This window comes from Sparassis crispa (genome assembly GCF_003851025.1).
Source record: "Sparassis crispa DNA, contig_000002F, whole genome shotgun sequence".
Classification (NCBI taxonomy): domain Eukaryota; kingdom Fungi; phylum Basidiomycota; class Agaricomycetes; order Polyporales; family Sparassidaceae; genus Sparassis; species Sparassis crispa.
This window is the reverse complement of record NW_020939749.1, coordinates 289,443-313,703: the sequence shown is the minus strand read 5'-3', so window position 1 is coordinate 313,703 and position 24,261 is coordinate 289,443. Positions and strand designations below refer to the sequence as shown.

The window sequence follows — 24,261 nt, the reverse complement described above, 5'->3', positions numbered from 1 at the left end:
CATGCCACAAGAAAGATGCGGGCCAGACAGAGGATCACAGACCTCGTAGAGTACGTCAAATGGGAGCTCAGGCATCTGGCGGGGGCGGCGGCTGCGCACTTGACTCTCTTGCTTGATTTTGTTTTTTTTCGTGGACGTGCGGGAAGACAAGCCATACGTTCGTGTACAAAGCCCAACCGTGACTTCGGTGCATATCGGTGCAGCATTGTCCTCCATCTTTCCGTTTCCGACACTACACGAGACGAGCTGGGATGGCGAGGATGATGCTTGAACAAATATTATAGAAAATACAGCTAGCGCGGTCGATCGCAGTGAGGACAAGGGATTAACAACGGACGCCGTTTAACAACCAAGCTAGAATCTCCCCTTCAGAGCATAAAGACTCATGAATATGTACATCATTCACAGGCCGATCTCATGCCGTACGGTCGACGTTAGTTGTCATGTAGTGAAAGAAACAGAAATTGATGGACTCACAATTGATCGGCTTCCGACAGAGATGTCATGCTAGTGTGTGACCCTGATACGAAGTGCATGTGTATGCTGTCAATCTTGGCAGGTGGACTGCTTGAACGTGAAGGAAGTTTGCTCTTCTATTGTCATTTGGTCGTCATCACCTTGATTTTCGTTCATCTATTTCGAATCTTGCTATGTACCTGAACGGGGGTCAGCAAGATTTCTCGAGGCTGGTACTCACGATTCGTTGGGCGGCCGGGTCGTTGGAATAAGGGTGCGTGTTTGCGCGTGAAATGCGCTCGGCATCCGAGTCATCTGACGGCCTTATTGGAGGATTCACGCCGATCACCCATATCAGGCAGCAACCAGTTCACGCGAAACTTGACATGTCGGAAACCTTGTCGATGATACCGAGGAAGATCAAGTGAAGAAAATGTGTCTCACCAAATTTGGTGTTCCCATACGCTCGAGGTGGATAGTTTAGGAAAGATGTGTTTTAATCGGGGCAGCACCGCATCAATTGCGTAGGTTGCCAATTTCTCAGTGACATTGCGCTCACTTGTTCCTAACCGAACCAAACAGACCCACTTAGGACAAGCATTTGCCGAGACGCCTAGAAGGCTTCTAAGTTCTCATGAAGATACGAGGCGGTTCCATCTTACGTGTGTTGATGCTGTCAAATAAGCACCCACAGTTCTCTGCCTGAATATCTCCGCTCCGAGACTAAGCCCAATTAATAATGTTAGACCCAGGAAGAGCGCAGTTGTCGGAAGGTAAGCTGAATACCGGATTTAATGCCCGCGCTTGCTCAGCCGTGTCAGGAACGAGCGTCTCAACATATCGAGCTGCACAGCGGCCGTATTCACTTCGCTCGGGCTGTTCTTTGCAACAAGTCCAGGAAGCCAAGGTTGTGAGTAACTCGCGATGTTTGATTACTAAGTCTGCTGCCTTTCTAATGCGGGAAGTTCTCAATCGGGATCGCAGATTAACGGCGTTGTCAAGCTCTTGGCCTTGGATGATAGTGGGAAGACCTCATTGTAAGGTCTCTGTGCTCGGTTCTCTTCTCCCTGTTAGTTGCTCTTCCAACGATGAAGACCTTAGGTACGCTGTTATCCTGTCCCAGCTCCGTAGAATGTTACTCGTGTACGCGTACTGGAGACGGACTCAGTCCAAAGCGGTCTATGCCATCGCGCGCCATCAACAGCTGTGGTAGCATATCTGCTGGTGCTGGCGAAGTATGCAGTTAACACCTCACTTGTGTAAATTGAAGTGAGATGGATTTGCTCGCATCTGGAAGAAGGTCCAAGTTCGTGGGATCAAGGTGCAGTAGCGCTTTTACCAATCCAACGTTCAAGGCGAATGAGGCGAATGGATAGATGGGAGGTTCTAATGTGGGGTCATTCGATGGGACAAAATCCAGGGTTGATGCATAACGGGCAAACAATTTTGGGAACTGACGCCTGAATATGTCTACATGATGTTTATAAGGCTGCAGTGATCAGAGCCAAGCGGCTGTATGAGGTGGCGAGTACGCATTTATTATTTGTCATGCCGCTACTGATACTGTCCGACCATGACCGTAAACTGTTTGACTGTTTAACTACGACACCATTCTGCAGGAGGATTTCTCCTACATAATGAGACCGCTTTTTTTTTCTCTTTTGTCCCTTTCAACATGTCTCCAGAAGTGGGGCTTCAATTTTGAAGACATAAATTCGTATGACAGCCATCAACTCTTACCTAAGCATACAGCATTTGTCGTCTGAGCTCCTTCACAACGGGCCGATCGTGCACAATGCCCTACAATGCCGTAGCATAGCCATCATTGCGTAGCAATAACCGAGTCCCAGTTAGAAGCAATGCAGCTGTAGGTTGGGACCGTTGTCTCCTCTAAGGAAAAGGTAAAGGACCATTAGGCTCATAGATACAGCCTCTAATTACCTGCAGGAAGACAATAATAAAAGAGCCGCTACAACTGATCATATAGTACAATGAGCACAAAACATAGAAGTGGATGCCAGATCTAGAGGCTCCATCTCCGTACACGACTACCACCGAAGATGAGCCTTCCTCGTCACAGTCTCGACGTGATGCCTATAGGAAAGACTGATTACAGCCCTACCAAATATGCAGATAATTTCAAGCGTACTTTGTTCTCATGTGATGCGCAATCGCTACCGCATCGCGAGGCAGAACGTCGGCCCCATACCTCCCCCGCGGCATGAATTTGCGACAGATTGCGCACGAGGGGCACTTCATACGGGTATCGAGAAACTTTTGGATCGTTGTTACCGACTTCTCGTCGAATGACGTGGAGGAAATTGTATTGAATGTCTGTCCGTAGGGGAGCAGCTTCAGACATGTGCATGAGCTCTGGCCATGAGTCGCGTGATCGTCAAAGATGAATCCGGCCGCTCTAAAAATAGCTCAGCCGAGGCAACGTCGCCCAGCGAAAGACGACGAACTTTGGAGAGATCATGTCAATGAACCAGCGATGCTCCATATAGACGTGGGTTATCTGACAGAATCAACACGATTATCGGTGTTGATCCTGCCACCGTTGGCAAGCTGCTTACCAGGGAAAACCACGTCGACTCCGCCGTTAGAGGGAAAAGCGGATATCCGCAAGAGCACCACAGTCTCCTTGCACGGACGAGTTCGTCCAGGTCCGTGCTCGAAGCATCTAGCCGCAACCCGAGCACTCGGAGTGCACTCGAGACCAATTGTGTGATGCCCTCTGCCGCCCCTATCCACGCAGGATCCCACCGCCAGCCTCTTATCTGCTGAGTGCCCGGCGCCCAGTTCGTCGTATCCCAAACAACGGTCGGATGTGCTGTCCGGAAGTGGTTAAGGATATCGAAGTAAGGAAGCGGTGTGTTGAGGCAGTAGTCGTGGCAGCTGAACAGCGCGCAGGCGTGTGTCATCACCGGATCGCAAGGCCCGCAGAAGATGTTTCCTATTGCTCCGACGTTCGACGTCTGACCATTCCGCAGCATGTCACGATAAAGCATCTCCAAAAGATCTTTCTGGACTCTGATTTTGTGCATTTGCGCCTCGGTGAGCATCGCGGGAACGATAGTCTCGAAGTCTTCAGTTGTGAGGGGTACCAAGGCGTCGTTGCGGGTCGTCAAAGCCTTAACGGAGGGGAGAAGGCTAAAAGTGGCTAGGTTGGGCATCGTCTTCTGCTCCTCAGCGGCCATCGTCTTGTCCAGGTATTCTAAATAATACTTGTGGATCTCCTTACATCGCGCCGCCACGTTCTTCTCAAATTCGATGCGAAGCCTGTTAGTCTTCTCCTCTTCGATCTGGGCGATCAATTTCGGTTTGATGTTCTCCCAGACTGTCAATTCAGACGTTAGGTGGCGACTGTAACACAATGAGAGACACACACTGCGCGGAGTAAGCTTCCGAGGTTGGTCGAGAACGTTCAACCATTGGTCAGTTTCGGGGAAGTCCGCCGTGGTATATCCCAAATCCTTCAAATTCTGCACAATGCTGTAAAAGTGACAATCTCTCGGCCTGTCGAGGCAAGGAAGCTATTACATACCTGAGGTATCTAATACAGCGCGTCTCGCTGTCTTTCTCGGCCTTCTTGTCATCGACCGCGCCCTCCCACTTCATGACTTTGTGGCAGAGCTGCATGAGAACAACATAAGTTTTCATCGTGTAACCAGCTGTAGAACGCATGACTCGCCTGCATCATCGCAGTAGCATATTCTCTGCGGCCGCTCACAAACTCCTCTAACTCCGTCGGCTTGTGCTGTATGTCGAGGTACTGCTTTACGATCGCCTTGAACTCCGGTTCATAATACTCGCCTTTTCCAGAGTTCTTGAGACTACTGCGATTACTGCACAAGTACTCTGAAGTGGTATAAGCACGGCAGAAAGCAGTCGGTGGATGCTGATGGCCATACCCCAGCGATTACAAGCGACTAGCGGTAATAGCGTGAAGATCATCTTTCCGAGATCTTCAGTCACTTTTTCGGAACGCACAAGCTCCGCACCCTTGATAACGCTGCGCAAATATTAGTAAATTGGCACAAGGAGTACAATACCAACACAGACTTTGTCTTGTGGCATGCCCCGCAGAACCGCATGGCGATTCCATATTCCACGCCGCCGGCACGGCCGATACCGCATGCCTAAGTACTTAGTCTCAGAACAGAATCGACTGAGACTGCGAAAGAGGACGTACGAGACAGAAGCGATCGTACACAAGAGCTGTGTACCGAGGTTCGCTGATAAAGCGCGCCGGACAGGCGGGTAGACCGGGTACGTTCCGCATGGCAGCAATCCACATATGCCGGGATTGTCTTGCGAGACATATCTGACGGAGCTCCTTCGACACACGCGCCAAATGCAAAAGATCGAGCGGGGCTAGACTTATTGCAATCTGAACAAAACCGTAATGTTATCGCGCCATTAAGACCGAGACGAAAATTCGACATGCCTCAAACAATATGTCCAATGGCATGTCTAGCAACCGAGCGAGTTTGCCTCGGTTGCGCAGCCCTCCTTTTTTGAACTTCGTATCAGATACATTACCCGCGAGTCGGTGGATGCGTGATTTTGCGCTGATTCTTGGTTGTGCCGATGCTCTAATATAGCCAAGATCCACGGCGAGTAAATTCAGTACAGCAAATAGCACGGAAAAATGAAATACACACGTTGCCATTGAAGCTATGATCTGCCAACTTCCGTTACCAAGCCCGACTTGCTACGTATCCTTGAGATACTGTAAATATGTGTTCCTCGCGTTGTATGATGTTCCGGTAGGTTAAGGTGCTCCAGGTGACCTGCGTACACAGACAGCTGCGTCGAAAAGCGCATATAGAGAGCTCAATTATTTTCCATTAGGACTCACCGTCGAAACTCGCGAGGAGAGGAGATAACTACATTGTCGCCACGTACGGCGACAGGAAGTCTCGGACCTTGTAGCAAGGTCAATTCCTTTCATGCACTACATGCCAGTGAGAAATTACCTCAGAACAGCTTATAAGTTATAATGCGTATCGGTGACGCAGCAGAATTCACGCACAGACATCGCGGTCGTGATGACAACTGCAAACTTTCAAGCCATGGGCGCGTACAGTTACTAGTAGTTAGTCTGCTTTCTGACACGGGGGATTAGTCGAGAGGGGTCGGTCAATTTAGACGTCGATTTAGACGGCGCTCGAAATGTACTTATACACCGGCAGCTGAAATTGATAAGCGATAACAACGCCTTCCATTGCCGACAAGCGCTTGCGACCTGCCAGTGCCTTCGCCGATGCTCAGCGCTCACTGCAGAGTCAGCACTCAACGCTCTGGGGCACCCTGTTGGCTTCCCGACTGCGCACTTGTCTGAACACTGCCTTTGGGAGACTACTTACAGTCATTCGTTAACCAGCCTCTAGTATATAGGAAGAAGGAGTCGTTCCTCTATAGTACAGTCACAGCTGTGACAAGTACTACTTCTTTTGCGTTGCAGATGTGCTCTTCTGTCACTTTTACGGACTCCGAGGTTTTCAGTGATGAATAGGGCATATATCGCGAAGGTGCTGCTTAAGGATGCAACCCCTTCAGGTATGTTCCGTCGTTCCTAGCTCCATACAGCCGCATGACCTTCGCGCCGGAGCCATCCTGCTCAGACGTACGAAGGACGCCGATCTGATCCACGTCTTATGACGATTTGGCTCGTCATTTCTGACATTGTAGCTCCCTTGCATTGCAGGTGGGATTCCCCTTGCACCACTTGCTTGAGAAGTATATCGAGCCAGTCATGCTGGATTTCTCCCAGGAAGAATGGTAGCTGCGTTGATTTCAGGCCCGTCTGCGCACCCTTCTGACATAGACGTCTTCCCGTCTTCTCACTCTGTTTAGCTGTACGACCCCTTCAAGAAGCCGACGTCGATCCAGGTCCACAATCTCGTCGCGGAGAACACGATCGCGAAGGAGGGTGTGCGCTGCCTCGCTTGTCTGTTTGGGTGCTGACGCGCGGTAGTCATACTGCAGTACTGGTGAGTATATATGCTGCTACTACACTTAATTGGGCTGTTGAGTGATGGTTGTATGTAGGTTTTAATTTGACGTTTGTGCTAATTGTGTTACTTACATCTCATCCTGGTACGTCCCTAGATCACTGGGTAGTCCCCTGCTTCGTTTGTAGCATTGATGTTGAGTCGCTTTATAGAGCCTCGCTTAAGGTTTCGAAGACCCGACGGTGCTTGTTGGGAGTGATCTAGAGTAGAAGTCACGCTTGCGAACAAACTCTTGGGGTGCAGTGGGCCCGTGTGACTTCGAATCGTAGACTAGATGTAGTCTGATGAGGGCGTGCGAGGTTCATGGCCTGTGCTCGCGCCGCCCAGCTCTACTTCGGCGACGTGGACTACGAGACTGTCCCGCCTGCGATGAATGTCAACCTCCACCGATATTGTCGAGGCATCCGCTTCCTGTTGACGTCGCCTTCAGTGTTCATGAACGAGAGTGGTCGCCTGCTTGCGTGCTGTCACCAGATATACAATGGTGTGTACTCATTACTATTACATTTTTTTGCGAAACTGATTTAGACATTTGTTGGCAGGTTGTCTGGATGCTCTGGGTTCCGCACCTGTTATCCATCATGGCGACGAGTACGTATCCAAATTCTGCTGAGAGACATTTCTTGTCTGAAGACTTGACTCACATTTAATGGTCCTCCGGATGAGCAGAAGAACCTGCACATCGAGGAGGAGTTAGAAGATGCCGCGGCGGAAGCTTTCGTCCCTGTAGGTCGACGTCGCATGTATGATCTAGTCTAGTCATTCACTAAGCACTTATTCACCCATGCAGTCCCTACTTGTAAAATGGTACGACTTTCGGTGCTGTCATTCGCAATCTGTATGAGTTCTCCGACTACCAGTTTGTCGCGGCGCTTTTGAAAGGATAATGGAGTTCAAAATTCAAGATCACTATTACGCTGCAATTTGCTCTCAAATTTCAGAGCTGAAGATTAAAAGATGGAATTTTGCTAGGGTAGAAAAGGATACATGAGAGGTTATAAGCAATGATGGGCGACTGAATGTGTGAACTGCTGGCCAAACCGTCTACCAGGCGCATAAGCAGAGACGCTATACTAATGAAGAGAGAGAGAGAGAGAGATAGCTGTGACATGAGATCTTAGAGCTATGATATATTACGTATATCTTCTTCGAATCGCAGCTGCAAACCGCAATGCCCACGGGTTGGCAATCTGCATTACTTCAGCGGGTCTGCAACGGCTTTGGTGTCCCGCGGTACCGCTGCAACAAAAGAGAATGATACCATGCCAAGGACGATCCGCTCAAGAACCAACCTTCTTATACATTCCAACAGTGGAGTCTGCAACGCATGCGCGGCAGAATTCACTTTCTTCGTCATCCGAATTCTGACGAGTAAGTGCGTAACCCACTGCCTCCCATAGTATGCGACACATCCAAATTGAGGACCTATGCGGCAGGATCTTGCAGAGGCATCCTACCTTCCTGATGTCTATTGGTGGTATTTGGGTTTAAGAAATAGAATACCGTGAAGACTCGGGGAACTCATGGAGTTCTTTGAAGGTGCGTTTCCCTCGCCCCTGATTCGACTCACTAGATGTTATTCACTTAGTATCCTACTCACCGATGTACTGCTTTAACTTTCAGAGAGGAAGGCTGCACAGGAGAACATGATGGAGGGGATGGTATTCACCAGTACACTGGCACATCTTTTCATGGTTAAACACTGCGATACATGCACGACATTAAACCGCATCATCCGTGAGGTCGACAACATCCCCATTCCATTTGCAATGGTGCCATCGGTATGCTGAAGTTGTCATCACCATTGAGCATGGGCACTTCACGAAAAGACGCCGAAATTCTTTTATAGGTAATCCCGGCTCTTTCATATCATTGAGCTTCATCAAACGCGTGAAAACGTATTCGTCATCCTGAAAATCGGCTGGAGGGGGGCCTTGAGGCATAGCCGCCATCGGAAGCTGAAGGGAATTATTTTGGGGAATGTTCCCGGGCTCAGTGGCTGGTAAATCACCGAAAGTGAGAGATTGGCTACTGTGGAAAGGTATGCAGAGTAGTACATGTACCGCTTGAATCTCGCACTCTGCGCTTCAAGAGCTTCGCAAGACCAATGGCATTACAATCACCATTGTTACTGCCTAGCGTGACATCAGATCCTCTCTCGATGAAGCCATGCTGAACAACCTACTGGGACGCTTTTGGCTAGACCTTCCAGTATTCAATGGGGACAATTCTGCCGAATTGTAGGGTGCGCGTTCTGAAAAACTCGTCACATAAAATAGAAATGAAAAGACCCAGCAGGCTACTTACTACTGGGCTGTGCCGGAGTAGGTTTAGGGGGAGTATTGGGCCAAGCAGCACTGAATTGCATCACTTTAGGAAGAAGTGTCTCGGATCTCTTGGTGCCTGTACATATTACGATCAAGAAAAATCAACGCTAGATATGCCATACTCACTGCTGAGAGCATATTGCCGAACAGGAATATCTCCTTTAATATAATACTGTTCCAGCCATACTGAGTACAACGTTAGAAATGGGTAGCAGGTAAAGGATAGACACATACACCAGTATCCGCAGATGCCTCGGGAGCACATGGCCACCCACAGACTGCTATCAGTGTCTGAACGGTGTATCGCCACTATGCTTTCCGTGAATGCATTTGCGTCCGTATCTAAAGAGGCACATAAGCAGCCAGGGTACTTGAATTCATGTGTTGCGCGGTAATCTTGAAAGCGTTCAGGGGGGACACGCTGGCCATCGGCATCGACTGGCCTGAACCACCAGCGCTACGTGTCATGATTGAGCGAATGAAGAATGAAGGTCACATACCAAGAAAACACCTTCAGTCTGTGCTCGAACCTGTTGTATTCCAGGGGTAGCCCTTGCGTTGATTTAATGCGACGGCGATACGGTAAGAAACCATGAGGATCATTGCTGTTAGTGTCGTCACATGGTCTGTAAATTGGGTCGAAGGGATATGAAGCCATTAGGGACAGGAGGCGCTTCGATGACTGGGGCACTCACTGCAGTTCCAAAGTATTTATATGGAAGAAGGACCCCAGCGCCCGTACAATGGGGCTTCTGTTGAGTAAACCGACAGAGAAACATCCCGCAAAAAGAGACGGCGGATGATAAATATGCGAAGCGTACTTCTGGCCACATGCAATCACGCTGACAGTGATTCGTTGATGGAAACTTGAAGTTCTTTTTTTCTCTCTCTGCGAAAATGATACAATCCGACTGCTGGCATTTAAACGAAATTTCGATACGCGACGGGCGGAATACACGACAGATTTAGACTCGACCAAGATGAGACTTTCGAGGCTGCGACTAGACAAAGGATATGTTTCGCCGGTGAGATATCTTTGGCTTAGTATCATTCAAAGCGGTCACAGGCGTACGCAGTGTCATGATTACGGGGTGCAGAGGATATTCCTTCGGAGGTCTTCTTTCGATCTGCGGTAGATCGCGGAATCTCTCCGTTCTCACGCGTGTGCTCAGCGTCGGCGCTTCCAGCTAAGCTGTGATGATTAATCGGGTACCTCGTTGATTATCATTAGTCGCCGACATCCTACTAAGTACATCCAAAGTGTAAGTATTCAAATATCAACGCTATTCTGAGTTCTTTTTACCGGTGAGTCGTTCTCGCAGGATGTACCAGATGTCTCTCCCTGAGAATCACCTGCTGAGCGCTGGATATTCGTGAGTCACTGTTTGCGCGACTCTACGCGTTGATTGACTGGCGTCTGGTGCACCTGTTTTTGCAGTAATTGGCTCCAGATAATCGCATCTTCGAGTGTGGACTCTGCTTCTCCGTCAGAATTCCTGACGGGGGGACGAGTATGTTCTGCGGTTATGCAATGATTGGCCACCTCCTTTCCACCTTAAGACCGTCTCCCGAGGTGTACGAAAAAGCTAGCAGTCGGACCATACGATGTATAGATTGCGGGTTCATTTTCGCAGGGCTAACTACTCGTGAGTATGTAGTACGTGCTCAGATCTGCACATCTAATTGAATGGCCTGCCTTCGGGACTACTGCGGTGCGTGATAATCTCAACCCACTCTCTCCCCGAGTGTGATATCGCGTGCTGCCAAGGGGTTTTTCGTTGCAGCTCAGCTGCGCCTTATGACCAGATCAGTCCCGACAGACGAGTCTCCACTATTGTTTGCTTCTTCACGTGGTCTAGGAACAATTAACATAACCATCCTGCAGATTATTTCCGCGCTCCGCCGTCTTTTTCTTCCCACCAGTCACAGCATCTTCGCACAATGCCGCTCTTAGTAGATGCTACGTTCGCATACCTCCTCTCGGCTCCAAGCACGCACCTTTCGATGGGTTTGTTACATGACGATTCGGATATGCCGCGTTTTCCACATTATCTCACTTCATTAGTTTTAACACTACCGAAGAGTGCCCAGTAAGGTCTATTTAAATTCACAAGGTTGAGGATAAGCTCGGAGGAACTTCCCCCACTTGACCAAACGACGATCAACGAGCTGGTATCGGCGAACCAAGAGTTCGTATCACTCACAGCTTTGTAGCCGTTCATGTTTCCCGTGACTGTAGCATGGATCAAGGTCCGATCGGTCGCGAACAAATAGTACAATCGGCAGAGCAGCGCGACGATCGCGAAGTATGGCACCGATCTTCACAATGATTGAGACTATGGTATGATAGGAGACTGCTAAGGCGTACTCTAACTCCGGGGCTCGGTGTTTCTCGCGGAGTGTGTTGAGACCGTTCCGACACCGTTGCGCAATACGTCTGGGATCTTCTGGCTCACGAGTCACAGTTTGGGCCCATTGACGGAACCAGAGGCCTCGATTAAGGGTTCAGTCTCAGCCTTTTCGTCACATTCACATGTCCAGACTTCTAGGCAGTGGGCACTCTTGGGAGATAGGCGAAACGTGTTGCGATGTGAACACTGACTCGTCCGAGATAATGCAAATGGAAGTCTCCGATCCAGCCGGTCCGAGCATCGATCCTTTTGATGGGGAGGGTCGTGAGACCGTCGTGTGGACTTTGTATTCTTGGGTACGTAACGCTCTACCCGCTGTAGCTCCTGCCAGCACAGCGCGTGTCACGGCGTCAGACCCTCCGCGTCAGGTCTTATCAGGATTGATAGCAGTTACCGAAGCGACCGGTACTTCTATCTCTGCACTTGCTCTAAAGGGTTTGTTCGACCCTATAATTGAGTTTATCCACTGTAAAGCCAGGCCACATCGACCTACTAGTAGCGCTTCAATCGCCCCCCTACGAGTTGCAGGACAGTCGTCTAGAAGGTGCCTCATCTGATATCCTTTTAGAGCTAATCATCTCTTACCGAAAATATAGGTCGTTAATATCCAGGCTTTGCGGACACACACCCTTGCGTACGATGACACAGCTATCGTATTTCAAGCCAAGGTCATGCTATGCAAATGCTGGCGTATGTTGGCATTTGGTGCGCCGCGTTCTATCTAAGGACGAGGAGGAGTACAGCCGTGCTTCCGTGACGCCTCAGTTTTACGTCCAGTCTTGGAATGGTGAGCTGGTTGCGCCCCTCTGGGCGGCCGTAAATTCTGCAGTTCACTCCAAGCTCGTTCCTTTGGGTGATACGCCAGACCAAATCGAACACCGCTGGATTACCATAGGTCGTAGCTGTCTTTTCAACGTCGCTAGCGACCGCCTGTGGAGAGATGCCGAATGGGCAGAACGAAACTGGGCAGGAGACAAACCCAAGCATTGGGAAAAGCTACACGAGTTAGGTTCGTCCTCTTTGTAGGTTGTCACTCCAATTCTTCGAACTGATGTACATTCCCGCAAAGCTGAATTGCTGAGAGTTCGCCTGCAGGGAGTATCATCCATCCCGACGTGGCCACGCATGTCGATATTGCTGTGGACCACTCATTACGAGCACAAGCCACATATTTTATCCAATTTGAAATGTGCTGACGGTAAGTACAATGCGTTTGTACACAATATAAACTAATAGCTTGCCGCTTAATGTACTCCGCAGTTCCTACTGCAGCTGCCGGAAATTTCGCAATGCTAAAGCTTACCTTGCTTCAAGCAGGTCATGGATTCACATTCAGGCTTTGTATCAAAATGTGCTCGCACTCTGCAGTGCAACCTACTGGGTTACAGTAAGTCTCCCAAGAGCAATTTTTTGCTATCAATTCAGACTGTCGATTAATTATTCATCAGACGTCAGCTCGCTCTGTTCCGTGAGCAAGCTCGGAACATATCCGCGCCTCCCTCACACATGGGCTCTTGTGATGCTCTTGTTGTGAGATCAGTAAGTCCATGCCTGGCAATGCTCGCTGGAGCGTTCTGAACATCTACTTCCGCAGCCTTCGTTGCATCCCGATGTTTTGCTAGGTATAGCAAACACTGCTATGGGGATCCCGCTGGTGCTGCGCCCGGTATGTTCATCAATACTTTGCTCCTTTAGTGACCTCATTCCTGTATGCTTCAGGCGGTACAGAGAGAGCCTTCTGGTGCTTGGAGGGAAGAGATGGAACTTGTCGACCAGGAAATGTATCGCTTGACGATGTTTGCAGGCTAGGTGAATAACACCCACGTCTTCTTTACGATTTTGTCCCCCACCGCTCGTACAATTGAGGAAGACTGGTCTATCATTTAGTAATGGTATCATCGTCCCCAAGTCCACCACAACTCCTCCCATGCTCGTTGTCTCTCCGAGTGAGGCACGAGAATGTCACCATCGGACTAAGCACAATCCCGGGCAATGCCTCCAGGTACACCCATCCCCTGTCAGTACCAAGTGCCACCACTTGTGTGGCCTCTGTCCACTGTGTCGACTGGGTCCGCTGAAAGAGAATGGTGCAATTACGGTCTCTCAGCATTCAACACCGAGCCCTGAGCCCGTAGTGGGTACTCCGTAGAGGCAGGGAACCCGTCCAGCACATCGAGCGCTGATGCTAGCGAGTACATGCTATTGTATAATGCGGGTGGAGAGAACGTGGGCTGCAGGGGCTGGCGGTACTTGTGCAAATGGCGCGTGGGGGGTACGAATAAGTGCTGCGAGGGTGAGACAGCCTGCAGCTCATACTCATGGCCCTGCCAATGCTGTTGTTATTATTGCTGCTGCTGCTGCTGATGCTTGCTAGGAATGTTCGGCTGCGACCCCCAGGAAACTGTTCGAAGAAATGTTACCTGTCCACCACATTGGTAGGGGATAATTAAAGTGCGCACCTCGTAGTTGGAAACGGGATGTTAGCTTCCATGCCGTGCTGCATACCCCAGTAGAGGCTCTGCACCGGGGTCATGATGGATGCGAAAGATGAGGAGGGCTCATCCACGGGACCGGAGCGATACTCGAGGTCCCAGTCTCTGAACAGCCACTGGCTCTCATCGCCGAGCGCGTCGTATGTGCCCGCATAGATGCTTGGCGCGGGAGATGACGAGAGGTGCCCTGGAGGGTACTGATAATACCTATAAATGTGATGGCTGGCGTACTGGTGGTTGTCCTCGGGCTCCGGGCTCTGGGGGACCAGGGAGTACTCGAGGTGGACCTGAAATTTCGACTATTACGGGCTCCTCGGTGAGGGGCCCGACCTCCATGAGGGGCAAGGCAGCGACGGCAGCCCCATGGCCATTGTGCACGGCGAAGGGATCGAGGCGGAAGACGCTCATCATCTTGCGCATGGCGGAGCACGCACCGGTGGCTCGGAGGGGGACCTCTGCAAGCGGGGAGTGATTGGATATTGGTGGAGGCGGGGATGGTGGTGCGAGCTCAAAGATGAAAGAGTCAGCATCAGAGCGTTCGCACTTGACTTCATGAGTCGGGGAGGGAGAGCAGGGGCTGGGGTGGTATATGGAGTGGCTGATAGCCGCAGGGGTGGGTCGGGCAGGGGAGACAGGCTCAGGGCTGACAATGTGGAGCTGGTGGCTCCGGAACCATCACTGCTGGGAAGAGTACCAGGAGGATGTGGCTGCAGAGGAAGATACGGTAGGATCCGGGGGGACAATATTACGCTGGGACGACTCAGAGTACTTGATCACCGTGCCGGACTGAGCAGGTGGAGAGACGTTGGTCTCGGTGTGCGCAGATACTGCGAGATCAAGGAGAACTAACTGGTAAGTATGCAACTTGGACATTCCATTGTCCTGGTCGGTATTCATGGTAGCGTATAGTGTTTGTGCGAGAGGTGGGGGATGAGGGTGGGACTGCTGGAAGGCATTTAAATACAAGACACTGTTCAATCTCTGCCTCCGTGTTGCCTCACATGTGATCATTCCCTCAAGGATTGAACCACTTCCGTGCTTCGCCGTGAGCCACGCATGTACCCCAAGGTACTTGCACCGCCTCGACGAGCCGTACCTAGCGGTGTCGTCCGCACAGTAATTGTCATCATGGGGCATGGATTCCGCATGGCGATCGGTTCGCGAGATAAGGAGGACCCTGGCCTTCATGAGTACTAGGTGGGCATCACGGGCGTCGTCGTCTTGATTCCGTAGCCGTCACCGTGGGGGGGGCTCAGCGCCTGGTTGCAGGGTCACGGTGTGGAGGCAAGCAAGACGAGTTGCAGAATGAGGCCAACAGCAACCCGTTGCACTCCAGAGAAGTGGCGATAAACGCGCCAATAGCTTGAAAATCGATGCGAATGCATCTGAACCTCAAGGGCAAATGCTGAAACACATGCCCTCCAAGAGCAGGATGATAACAGCTTCAAAGGTCTTCGGTCAGCACAGTAGAGTCTCTCAAAGCGCGACAGTGAGGTGCTTAAACGCAAGATAGAGTTACCACGAGCAGGGGATGAAAGGAGTAATTAAGACACGCTCTGGAAGTTTCGTCTCAGGGATAACGCCTCAGTACGCGACAAATCGAAACATGGACTCACCATGCTTATACATGTGCGAACGGTTGGTGATACGGTGGTCGCTTGGGTGTCAAACCTGCCGTTGAGATTCACAACTCAGCGAGCTCAAAGGTACGGTCGAGACGACGAAGGTAGCGGACAGGCTAATGGATTTTGCCTTCTTGGTGAGTATGGCTGTCGCGCACCTCGTATAAGCCGCGTTACGCACAACGCACAACCAGTCGACATCGGCATCACGGCCAGCGCAGCTGTGCGGGCGGCTGTTCCACGCGACGTACTTCTAGCAGGCATTCGCATCACAGCGACCATATGGGCGACGAGGAGAGGACAAGGAGACCAACACGTCGAGAGGCTCCGCCTCAGAGGCTGCCGAGAACCCGGCCGTGTCACATCTCACCGGCGGCTGCCGCAATAGGGTAACATCTTCGAGTGGAAAACGCTCTATTATTGTGGGCATTTGTGACATTTCGGAGGGACACATATGTGAAATGATGCAGCGGACTCTCACACTTGGATCGTAATCATGAAGTTTTGAAGTCGAGACTTGGTTATCCTGGCTGGGGATCGAGGACGTTTCGTTGCATATGACTTATACGATAGGTATGACGGACAACCAAGCAGAGAGGAATGATAAGCTAGCCCAAATGCAAAGATCCACTGATCAATGGAGTCGGAGGCATAGAGTAGTAGGAACAATATTGTAGAGTGCAACCGCAGCTCCATGGTCGACAACAATAAAAGAAGTGTCCACTACCAGCAATTGTTGTACCAGGGATCGTCAGCCTCAGCGACGCTTTCTATTCTTCTCCCTCTTTAATTCCTCTTCCTTAGTCTGGGGTGATATATAATCCAACCCGTTTCTGTCCAGAAGCATAAATTGATGTTTTTGAAAATCATTGAGGATACTCACCTTTTTTTGTTCGCTTCAGCTGCTCGAATGTTGATATGGCGTTTATCCAGCACTTCACGCATGCTTGTATGAAGCGTGTACGTAAGTTGCAGATAAGCAAAGTCTCAAGGGACTTACGAATATCTAGTGTTTGCAGCGGTTGTTGGTTTGTTCAGGGCCTGCCTAGAGCGTCGCGTTTCCTTCGGTTTGTTGCCCTTCACACCAGTATCAAGGGAGACTCCTGTTCGCTGAGTATCCTCCATAGGAGATGGCGAAGCTGTCGGAGGCGATGAAATAATGCCAACAGGTAAGGGTACTGATTGAGTTGGTGACAAAGAAATTTCCATGGCACCTGAAGGCGGTAAAGTAACAGGAGATGACGCAATATTTGCAACAGGCTCAGATAATGAAGTGACCCGCGACCGCGAAGATTGGTTTTGAGACGATGTTGCATTGGGAGAGAGCGACAATGTAAGTGAAGTTGATGCTGCAGGTAATGACGATGATGTGGTTCTATCAGAAGCATATATGAGGATAACATCAGCATCTATAGCATTGACATTACCTCTGGAGTATTTGGCTGAATACCCAACTAACATCATAGATCCATCTATGCCACTGAGCCACTGACATTCCAGAGTCACTGACGCGAGCAGGAAAGCAAAAACCCAGCGAACGCGTGATCAACATGATACCATTTGGTCCACCCTTGAGGAGTTCGGTCCAACGGGTAGAGTGTAGTTCAGCCGGGTGAGGTAGATCTATATTCCCAGGAGAGCCCTGCACTCGACGCGACTTGGGCTGCAAACTGAGCCACCACCTCACCCACTGCTGACGAAAGCCCGCAGGTGTTTTTTTGTGCGCAGTGCGATATGTCTGCGCTTTCGACACCCATTCGTTGGCCATTTCCGGTAGGGCCTCAGACGACAACATTCCTGGCTAAATAATGTGCATGAACATGTCAAAGCTCTGGTTTCAGTGAGATTCGGAAGGATTTCTCACTGGCAGATACTGATTCAACTTAATAGTGCTTCTTACCAACGTCAAGAATGCACCGCAATTGGAAGGTACATCCATGTTACGAACACTCGCGACGACAGCTTTCAACCAGTCAGCGAGAGGAAGCATTGCTTTTATGTCTTCTCCAGTCACTGCTATGATACCAGAAGCCCAAACTGGTTTGAACGGATCACAGCATTTACAAGATGGACCTGAAAGTGGATAGTGAGAGGAAATATCATGCTTAGTGATTGAATGCCAACGTTGTTGACACCCAGAGCGCCTACCATTCGCTGGTGCTTGTTCTTGGGTGACAGGCCGGGAGGTGCTAGAGCTTGATGGATAATTGTTTGAACACCTTTCATCCTCGACACTGTGGACTTTGGAAGGTACCGCACTATATCCTCCCTTGCGATTCGAACCTATTATGCCCGTCTGGGATTCCGATGTACTTCGCTGATTGGCGGATGTTTCACTGTCGGACTGTTGTAAAAAAGATCTAGCAACAGAAGACTCTACTATATGACCTGCGTCACCAACTCGCAGAGTATCGTCAGGAGTTCTGTGTCGACCAGATTGAGATTCTGCTTCAATCGTCGCCAAACGGTTGGAGCCCCCATCGTCAAGACGCTTTGAGTACTCTGCCATCCCCATATAGGGAAAATCCACGGCATCAGCAAAATGAGTGACGCTCGAATCAGAACCTTGGTAGGATCCATTACCAACTTCTGCCAGGTCGTCATCAACTGCAACGTCGTGTCATCCAGAAACAGTGAGATAGACGTGCAAACATACCATCCAGCATCACTGACGCAGGTGCAACGTGTGCAAAAGAGTCGTCTTCATGTCGAGCTTGGGTGCGTGATGGCACCGCTGAAAATCGGATTGCAATATACACCCGATGCAAGGTACAATGTCGCTTACCCTCTGATCGTCCTGGTTCTTCGTTCCTCGCTTTGACCTCCGATGCTGCTTCGGTATCAGATTCAGACTCATCTTCAGAAACAGAACGAAGTCAGCACTGTAAAGTACAATATGATCTATGAGGTTATCACCAGTTTCAATCCGACGGAGGCGCTTTCCCTGGGTCCAAGGTCTCAGCGAACGGCCAGTATTAACTAGTATTCAGCAATCCAGAGTGGGCTTCATTTAGCATGCTTGGGCGACAGATATGAATGAAGGAACTACTTGCCCTGCGTACGCACCACGAATGAATGCGAATCCGATTGTCGGCGATGAGAATATGTGGGCGAAGTGGTCGGCGTATGTAGGTTATCTGAGCTTAGTCAGCGCAACATACGGAACAGATCTATTGAATAATTCGCTCACCGCTGGTACGACTGACTGCGTTGCCTTTCCGCTGAGTATAACGCACTGCTTCATTTGAAAAATATTACCGGGGCCTCGAGTAACTCTTGTTGAAACAATGTCGCTTACCCTCTGATCGTCCTGGTTCTTCGTTCCTCGCCTTGACCTCCAATGCTTCGGTATCAGATTCAGACTCATCTTCGGAAACAGAATGACGTCAGCGCTGTCAAAGACAATATGATCTCTGTGCTTACCACTAGTTTCAACTCTACGGAGGCGCTTTCCCTGGGTCCAAGGTCCCAGCGAACGGCCGGTGTTCACTAGTGGTCAACGATCCAGGATTTAGCGTCCTTCGGCAACAGATGTGAAGGAAGGAACTACTTGCCCTCCGTATGCGCCCTGAATGACCGCACCTTCCTCGTATCGGAAGAACGCGAATCCGATTGTCGGCGATAAGAATATGTGGGCGAAGTGGTCGGCGTATTTAGGTTATCTGAGCTTAGTCAGCGCAACATACGGAACAGATCTATTGAATAATTCGCTCACCGCTGGTACGACTGACTGCGTTGCCTTTCCGCCGAGTATAACGCACTGCTTCATTTGAAAATATTACCGGGGCCTCGAGTAACTCTTGTTCAGCGACCGAAAGATGAGAGTATAGTTCGATCAGTTCGGGGAAGGAATAATCGCTCGGGCGTTTGAAAATGAAATCAGCTGGGAGGTCTATCGCAAGGAAAGCAGAAGGATCCTCGACGATACTGTCCCAGGGGATGGTCGTCGTGTTGGTCTGGTGCTCTATAAGGGTGTCATCAACCAACGGGGAGCTGATTCGTCGACGACATGAACAGACTTACCCCAGTGCCGCTCGAAGTAGAGAAGCAGTCGCTGAAGGAAATCGTCGTAGGTCCACGTCTTCTGGTATGGGGGAAGCATCGTATTTCCCGCATCGTCGCTCGTCCAACCCTCAGAAATTCCTAGATTAAAATCAGTGTTAAGCAGGTCAAGTATCAATCGGTCGTACGGTGTTGGTGCTTGAGGTATGACATGAAGTGGTCATCGAACTTCTTCCATCGACCTGTGCCATCTCCATCTGTGAACTGGCGATATTTTATTCCTCCGAAACACGGTACGTCAAATCTGAGATAGAAAATAGGATGTGTTACGTGCCAATAGATATGGATAGCCACATAACTGACTCCCAGGACTTTAATCCTCCATTGACCCCGAACGTGCCGCCCATCTTCAGGTGGACACTCCAACCAGGAAGGTGTTTCTGCCACTCCTTGATAGAAGTATTTACGACCGCACTCATTTTCTTTGCCAGCCTGCATATACATGAACCAAATATTAATCTCACGGCCAGAGATTCATCAATTATCCTCGCACTCACATTGCATAATCATCAGCCGACGCAGGACTTTGTCGCTTCGCCTTCTCTTCGTCGATTTGTTTCGCCTTCTCGCTGTATTTAGGGTGTTCTTCCGGAGGCAATGCTTTCCACCGTTCATCCAGTATCTCTGTCCTTACCTTGAGGAACGATTGCGACGGAAGACCTAAGTCTAACCGGCGCTGCATCGCAAGATCGTCTAATTCGAATGTTGAAGCAAATGCGCTCTTCGCCGGGGTAGACCTCGGCTTCCGCGTGGAGACCTTGAACTTGACCACTTCCACTCGTCCTATGTGTTGACGAGCTTTCCTCCGGTTCCTATTACTAAACCATTTGTATAGTTTCTTCCTAACAATCAGAAAATAACTTAACGGCGGGTATGACGAGAAGCGTCCACACCTCTGAGAATCCTGGATCTGTAGGTGTGCCAAACACCTTCGCCCACTTAGGCAAGACATTGTCTAGTATGAATTGTTTTGGGGCCCCTCTGCCTTCGGTATCCACTACACTCCAGAACAACGATAAGTACTTTTGGAGAAATGCTTCTTTGCGGGTATCCGTCGCAACGGCATTTACTCCACCTCGACGCGGCATCGACGACTAGTGACTAGGACTATTTCAGTGGGGATTGCTTTGCAACAAGAACTGAGAGACAGGTTTGAGGGAATGGTAAGAACGTGCAACATACGAGTATTCGCCGGACTTGCCAGTGGACGCACCGAGGAACCAATAATGTCAAACGTGACGCCGAATCGCACGAATCAGAGAATAAAAGTGGGGCTGGATGCGATAGCATTAACCAATCATATCAGCTGGTGGAGGTTTGGAAACATTGCGCGCAAAAAAGACGATAATTCGCAATTCCGAAAAAGGCAGAGTTCCTGCTGTGCGTGGTTCGTCCCAGGTACGCATTCCGCACTGTGGGAAGTAAGCTAGTCAGAAGGACGGCACTACCAAAGGCTGTGTGTGACCCTTCACGAAGACTTACGAAAGGAGCAAAGATTGGGTGAGAAGTCTCCAAAAAGAAACTCGAGCCCGCAACCACTGTCATCAGAAGCCCTTCCTGATGGAACTTCAAATGGTTTCCAGAATCAGGAAAATCAGCGTCCGCAGTGCAAGAGAAAAGAGGAGTCCTTACATAAGCGACCGTTGAGATGTGTCCATTTGGAAAGACATGTCCGCCTGAAGACGAGACTAAATTCTCTTATACTTGTTCCACGCTCAGAAGTATTGTCATACCTCTTCCCAAGACGTTATACCCTATCTCAGTCCATTCAAATCAATTATTTTTGTTGCCTTGTCAGAAGGGCTGTCGCTCGTCTTCCGAATGGAACAGAGAAAAGTTCAAACGTGGGAGGATCAGCACACCTCGGGGGGTATTCCCCGCGAGTCTCGCAAGGATAACGAATTCCTCAAAGCAGCAGGGAGGACGTACAGTGAGAGATGAGAGTTCAATCGCAAGTATTCCGTCAACAAGCGATTCTTTGTCGCCACCGTCCAGCCTGACATCGCTAGACTCGTCTGCAACCGCCTGGAAGGCTCAGAACCGATGTCCGCCGGCGAGTGCCTATTCTCCAGAAGGTATTAATTCCAGACCTGGGAAATGGCTCTGATGTCGTTTCAAACGGAGGTTCAGACCGGGTTTAAGGTGTAGAAGAAGGATACATTCCAAATCGGGCAAGATCTTGTAGAACCCGCTTCTTCGCTGGACTTCGGACGTTGGCTCACTCAGCTGATTCTGGTTCACTGGCAGGCCGCATCGGCGCGGGAACATCACTACACTAGGTCGGACTTGATGTGATCACCGCTGAAGGACGCCCATAGGGATATTCTGGAATTTATGCGCTCCTCGACAGCCATGATGGAGTCTAACTGACGTCCACATGCGAAGGTTCTCTATCTGATCGGAAGCAATGGTCGAGATCTCTTTTTCTCTGGTTCAACAGGCTCTGATGGGCTGGAATGGTCGGTGGGTGTACAGTGTCCCTTTTGGTTGCTCTCTCCCTTGACATCGGTCGGCCTTCGTAGGTGAGAAAGCCTTTGCGATGTGTAAACGTCGACGCTCGCTAATTCCATCGCTTACTGTCATGGGTGGTGCTCTTTTCCTCCGCGCTTGCTTAGGGGTTCGTCCAGTAAGTTCCTACGATGCGTCACCCATGGTACGTGAACGATGACACTATCTGGTTCCATCGTTTACCGTTATAGGTAGTGGTATTTCCCTCTTCACTTACGCGGAGTTCGCATGACTCAGTGGCCCTCCGAGCACACATGACCGACCATAACTCGTGAGTCGCTTTTCGCTGCCTGTGACTATAATAATGTCGACGCTCTGACAAGGTGAAAGGCAGTGCGGTTGCGTGGCAAAGTAAGGAACATCCGTGCGATGGTGATGGACAGCGCGATGGAAGCTATCTGCTTCATTCTCCACTCCGCAGGTTGGTCCTGAAGCGCGGGACCGTGAGCCCAGGAATATTCGGTACAGTACATATCCAACAAGGGGGTGTGCTTTCTTGCGCTCTCCCTTCGCATCTGATTACCGTCGCGCCAACTGTCTATGGCAGCTTTTTCCATGGAACGTGCTGCGCAGCGTGGCATCACCGTCGCGTGCTTTCCTCACGTTTTCTGCGTTACTTCTGTACAAAATTATTGTTTTCGAATTTGGTCCCGGCGCTCCCACGGAAGATCGATCACTGAGCCAAGAGCACTCGCACGAGCATGAGATGGCGCTGCGCTGCCGATGTTGTTATCTGTTCTTTGAGTGGCCGGCACTTTCTCTTACCTTGTACCCTCTGCCAGCTTTGCAACACAGTCCTACAGCTCCGAGATGCGTGGGCGGGAAAAAGTGGATTTTCTGCGGGAATTCGTGGAGACATTGTTGAAGATTCTTCGCGATAGCGACGGAGATGCGGCGTGCCAATCATTTGTGCTAAATGATGTGCTACCTGGTTGCGTGTGGCATTTTCATGGATCCATTGATCCTGATGACTTCGAGGTGAGCATGTTTTCATGTATGGTTGGGCCTGTTTTCATATCCTTATTCGCTCCCAGATGTTTTGCCTATGGTATGAAGAAGAGGAAAATAAGTTCAAAGATCATCGCGCGCCCGTTGTCAACAAAGGTATATCTCGAAATGTAACTGGTAGCGACTTGATGAGTAACGTCGATGAACAAGGGAAGGCAATCTCTCGCCGAACGGAAGATGCCCATGCTCAGTGTGAACAGGTCGTTGAAGTTCCTCCCCTGTCAAAGGCTATGAATAATTTCAAAAGGTAATTTTTTATATCTCGCCAATGCCAATAATGAAAGCAATGTCTTCAGTGTTTCCACGGGAATGAGAAGTTTGATCACGAAGGAAATAAATTGCTGGTTAGATCAGCTTCCCGGCTGGAATGCACACCTACGCATGGGAGGCCCATACGGTCCCGACGATTCTTTGCGATCGCTGGAGTAAGTTGATGTTGTTTCTATCCTGTTAGGGACTTATATTGTTGCCTTTCAGAATTGATGTACCATGTGCGAGGGGCGTCAAATACCGATCGTTCACGCGCAAGACAGCTCCAGAACGGTTGCAAAGCTTTGATGATAATTTCTTGGCATACCTTAGAAGCCAATATCGTACGGATTTTCTCAGTCTCATTTGTTCGCAACTTACACACAGCTCAGATTTGTTGACGGAGTGGAAAAGCGACGATTCTGAAAATCTACTTCTCCCGCAGCACAAAAAGGCGTGGGCATTCGAAGACTTCAGCATACATCTCACCTACTTTATTGAACGAACTTGGGGTATGTGTTATTATTCTGGAAGTTGTGTTCAGAACCCATCGCGCATCGCAGATATACAAATTGGTGTAGAACAAGGTCCGTGGGAAACGATCACCGGAAGACCTGCCTCCGACTTCAATCTGCAACTTCCTTCGTCATTTACCATGAAGCGACCGGACGACTACTCTTTCGCAGAACTAACCACCTTATACCTGCGGCTGGAGCAACAACAAATATGTGACAACAAGAGTCCCCTGCAGTTCTCTGATCATCTGCATCTGCAAAAGTGAATTTCTTACTGTAGGACTGCCTCTTCTACATAGGTCTCAGTAGATCTGCTTGCCTACATAGCTCTGTGTAGGACTGCGTAGCAAACCGACCGCTATGTAGGAGTCGGGAGGAATTTAGATCTCATGAATCTTTCGGCGACTCGGCGAAGCCGCGTTCCGTCTGCAAGAACATTCAAGTGTTTCCTAGCCGAGCTACAAGATACTACAGAACTACGCGCTCCTACACGCTCCTATCTTCAGAACATCAATGCTTCGACGCTATCCGTCTCTCTACTATGCCCAGAAGTTCAAAGTCTTTATCCTCCAGCCCTAAATCTGCCTGGAG

General features: G+C 49.9%; 4 protein-coding genes across 4 annotated transcripts; 2 read left to right on the top strand and 2 right to left on the bottom strand.

Annotated features, from left to right (window-relative positions):
* Positions 1 to 2,872: 2,872 nt before the first annotated feature.
* SCP_0300830 (hypothetical protein) lies at positions 2,873 to 4,741 on the bottom strand (the record flags this gene model as incomplete). The annotated part of the gene is made up of 8 exons (XM_027755480.1): positions 2,873 to 2,974; positions 3,033 to 3,796; positions 3,848 to 3,951; positions 4,004 to 4,092; positions 4,190 to 4,317; positions 4,371 to 4,471; positions 4,522 to 4,598; positions 4,652 to 4,741. The coding sequence occupies 8 exons, from the start codon at positions 4,739 to 4,741 to the stop codon at positions 2,873 to 2,875; spliced, it is 1,455 nt and encodes a 484-aa protein (XP_027611281.1).
* A 1,265-nt stretch (positions 4,742 to 6,006) lies between these two features.
* SCP_0300820 (hypothetical protein) lies at positions 6,007 to 7,089 on the top strand (the record flags this gene model as incomplete). The annotated part of the gene is made up of 4 exons (XM_027755479.1): positions 6,007 to 6,021; positions 6,319 to 6,396; positions 6,804 to 6,960; positions 7,019 to 7,089. 4 exons carry the CDS (start codon positions 6,007 to 6,009, stop codon positions 7,087 to 7,089), a joined length of 321 nt encoding a protein of 106 aa, XP_027611280.1.
* A 4,764-nt stretch (positions 7,090 to 11,853) lies between these two features.
* Positions 11,854 to 13,023, top strand: SCP_0300810 (hypothetical protein; the record flags this gene model as incomplete). Its single annotated transcript, XM_027755478.1, has 6 exons — positions 11,854 to 12,223; positions 12,284 to 12,412; positions 12,475 to 12,601; positions 12,663 to 12,753; positions 12,809 to 12,880; positions 12,934 to 13,023. 6 exons carry the CDS (start codon positions 11,854 to 11,856, stop codon positions 13,021 to 13,023), a joined length of 879 nt encoding a protein of 292 aa, XP_027611279.1.
* Positions 13,024 to 13,584: 561 nt separating this feature from the next.
* Positions 13,585 to 20,072, bottom strand: SCP_0300800 (hypothetical protein; the record flags this gene model as incomplete). The annotated part of the gene is made up of 9 exons (XM_027755477.1): positions 13,585 to 13,615; positions 13,674 to 13,993; positions 14,037 to 14,349; positions 14,401 to 14,648; positions 19,090 to 19,292; positions 19,352 to 19,471; positions 19,519 to 19,634; positions 19,694 to 19,822; positions 19,888 to 20,072. 9 exons carry the CDS (start codon positions 20,070 to 20,072, stop codon positions 13,585 to 13,587), a joined length of 1,665 nt encoding a protein of 554 aa, XP_027611278.1.
* Positions 20,073 to 24,261: the final 4,189 nt, after the last annotated feature.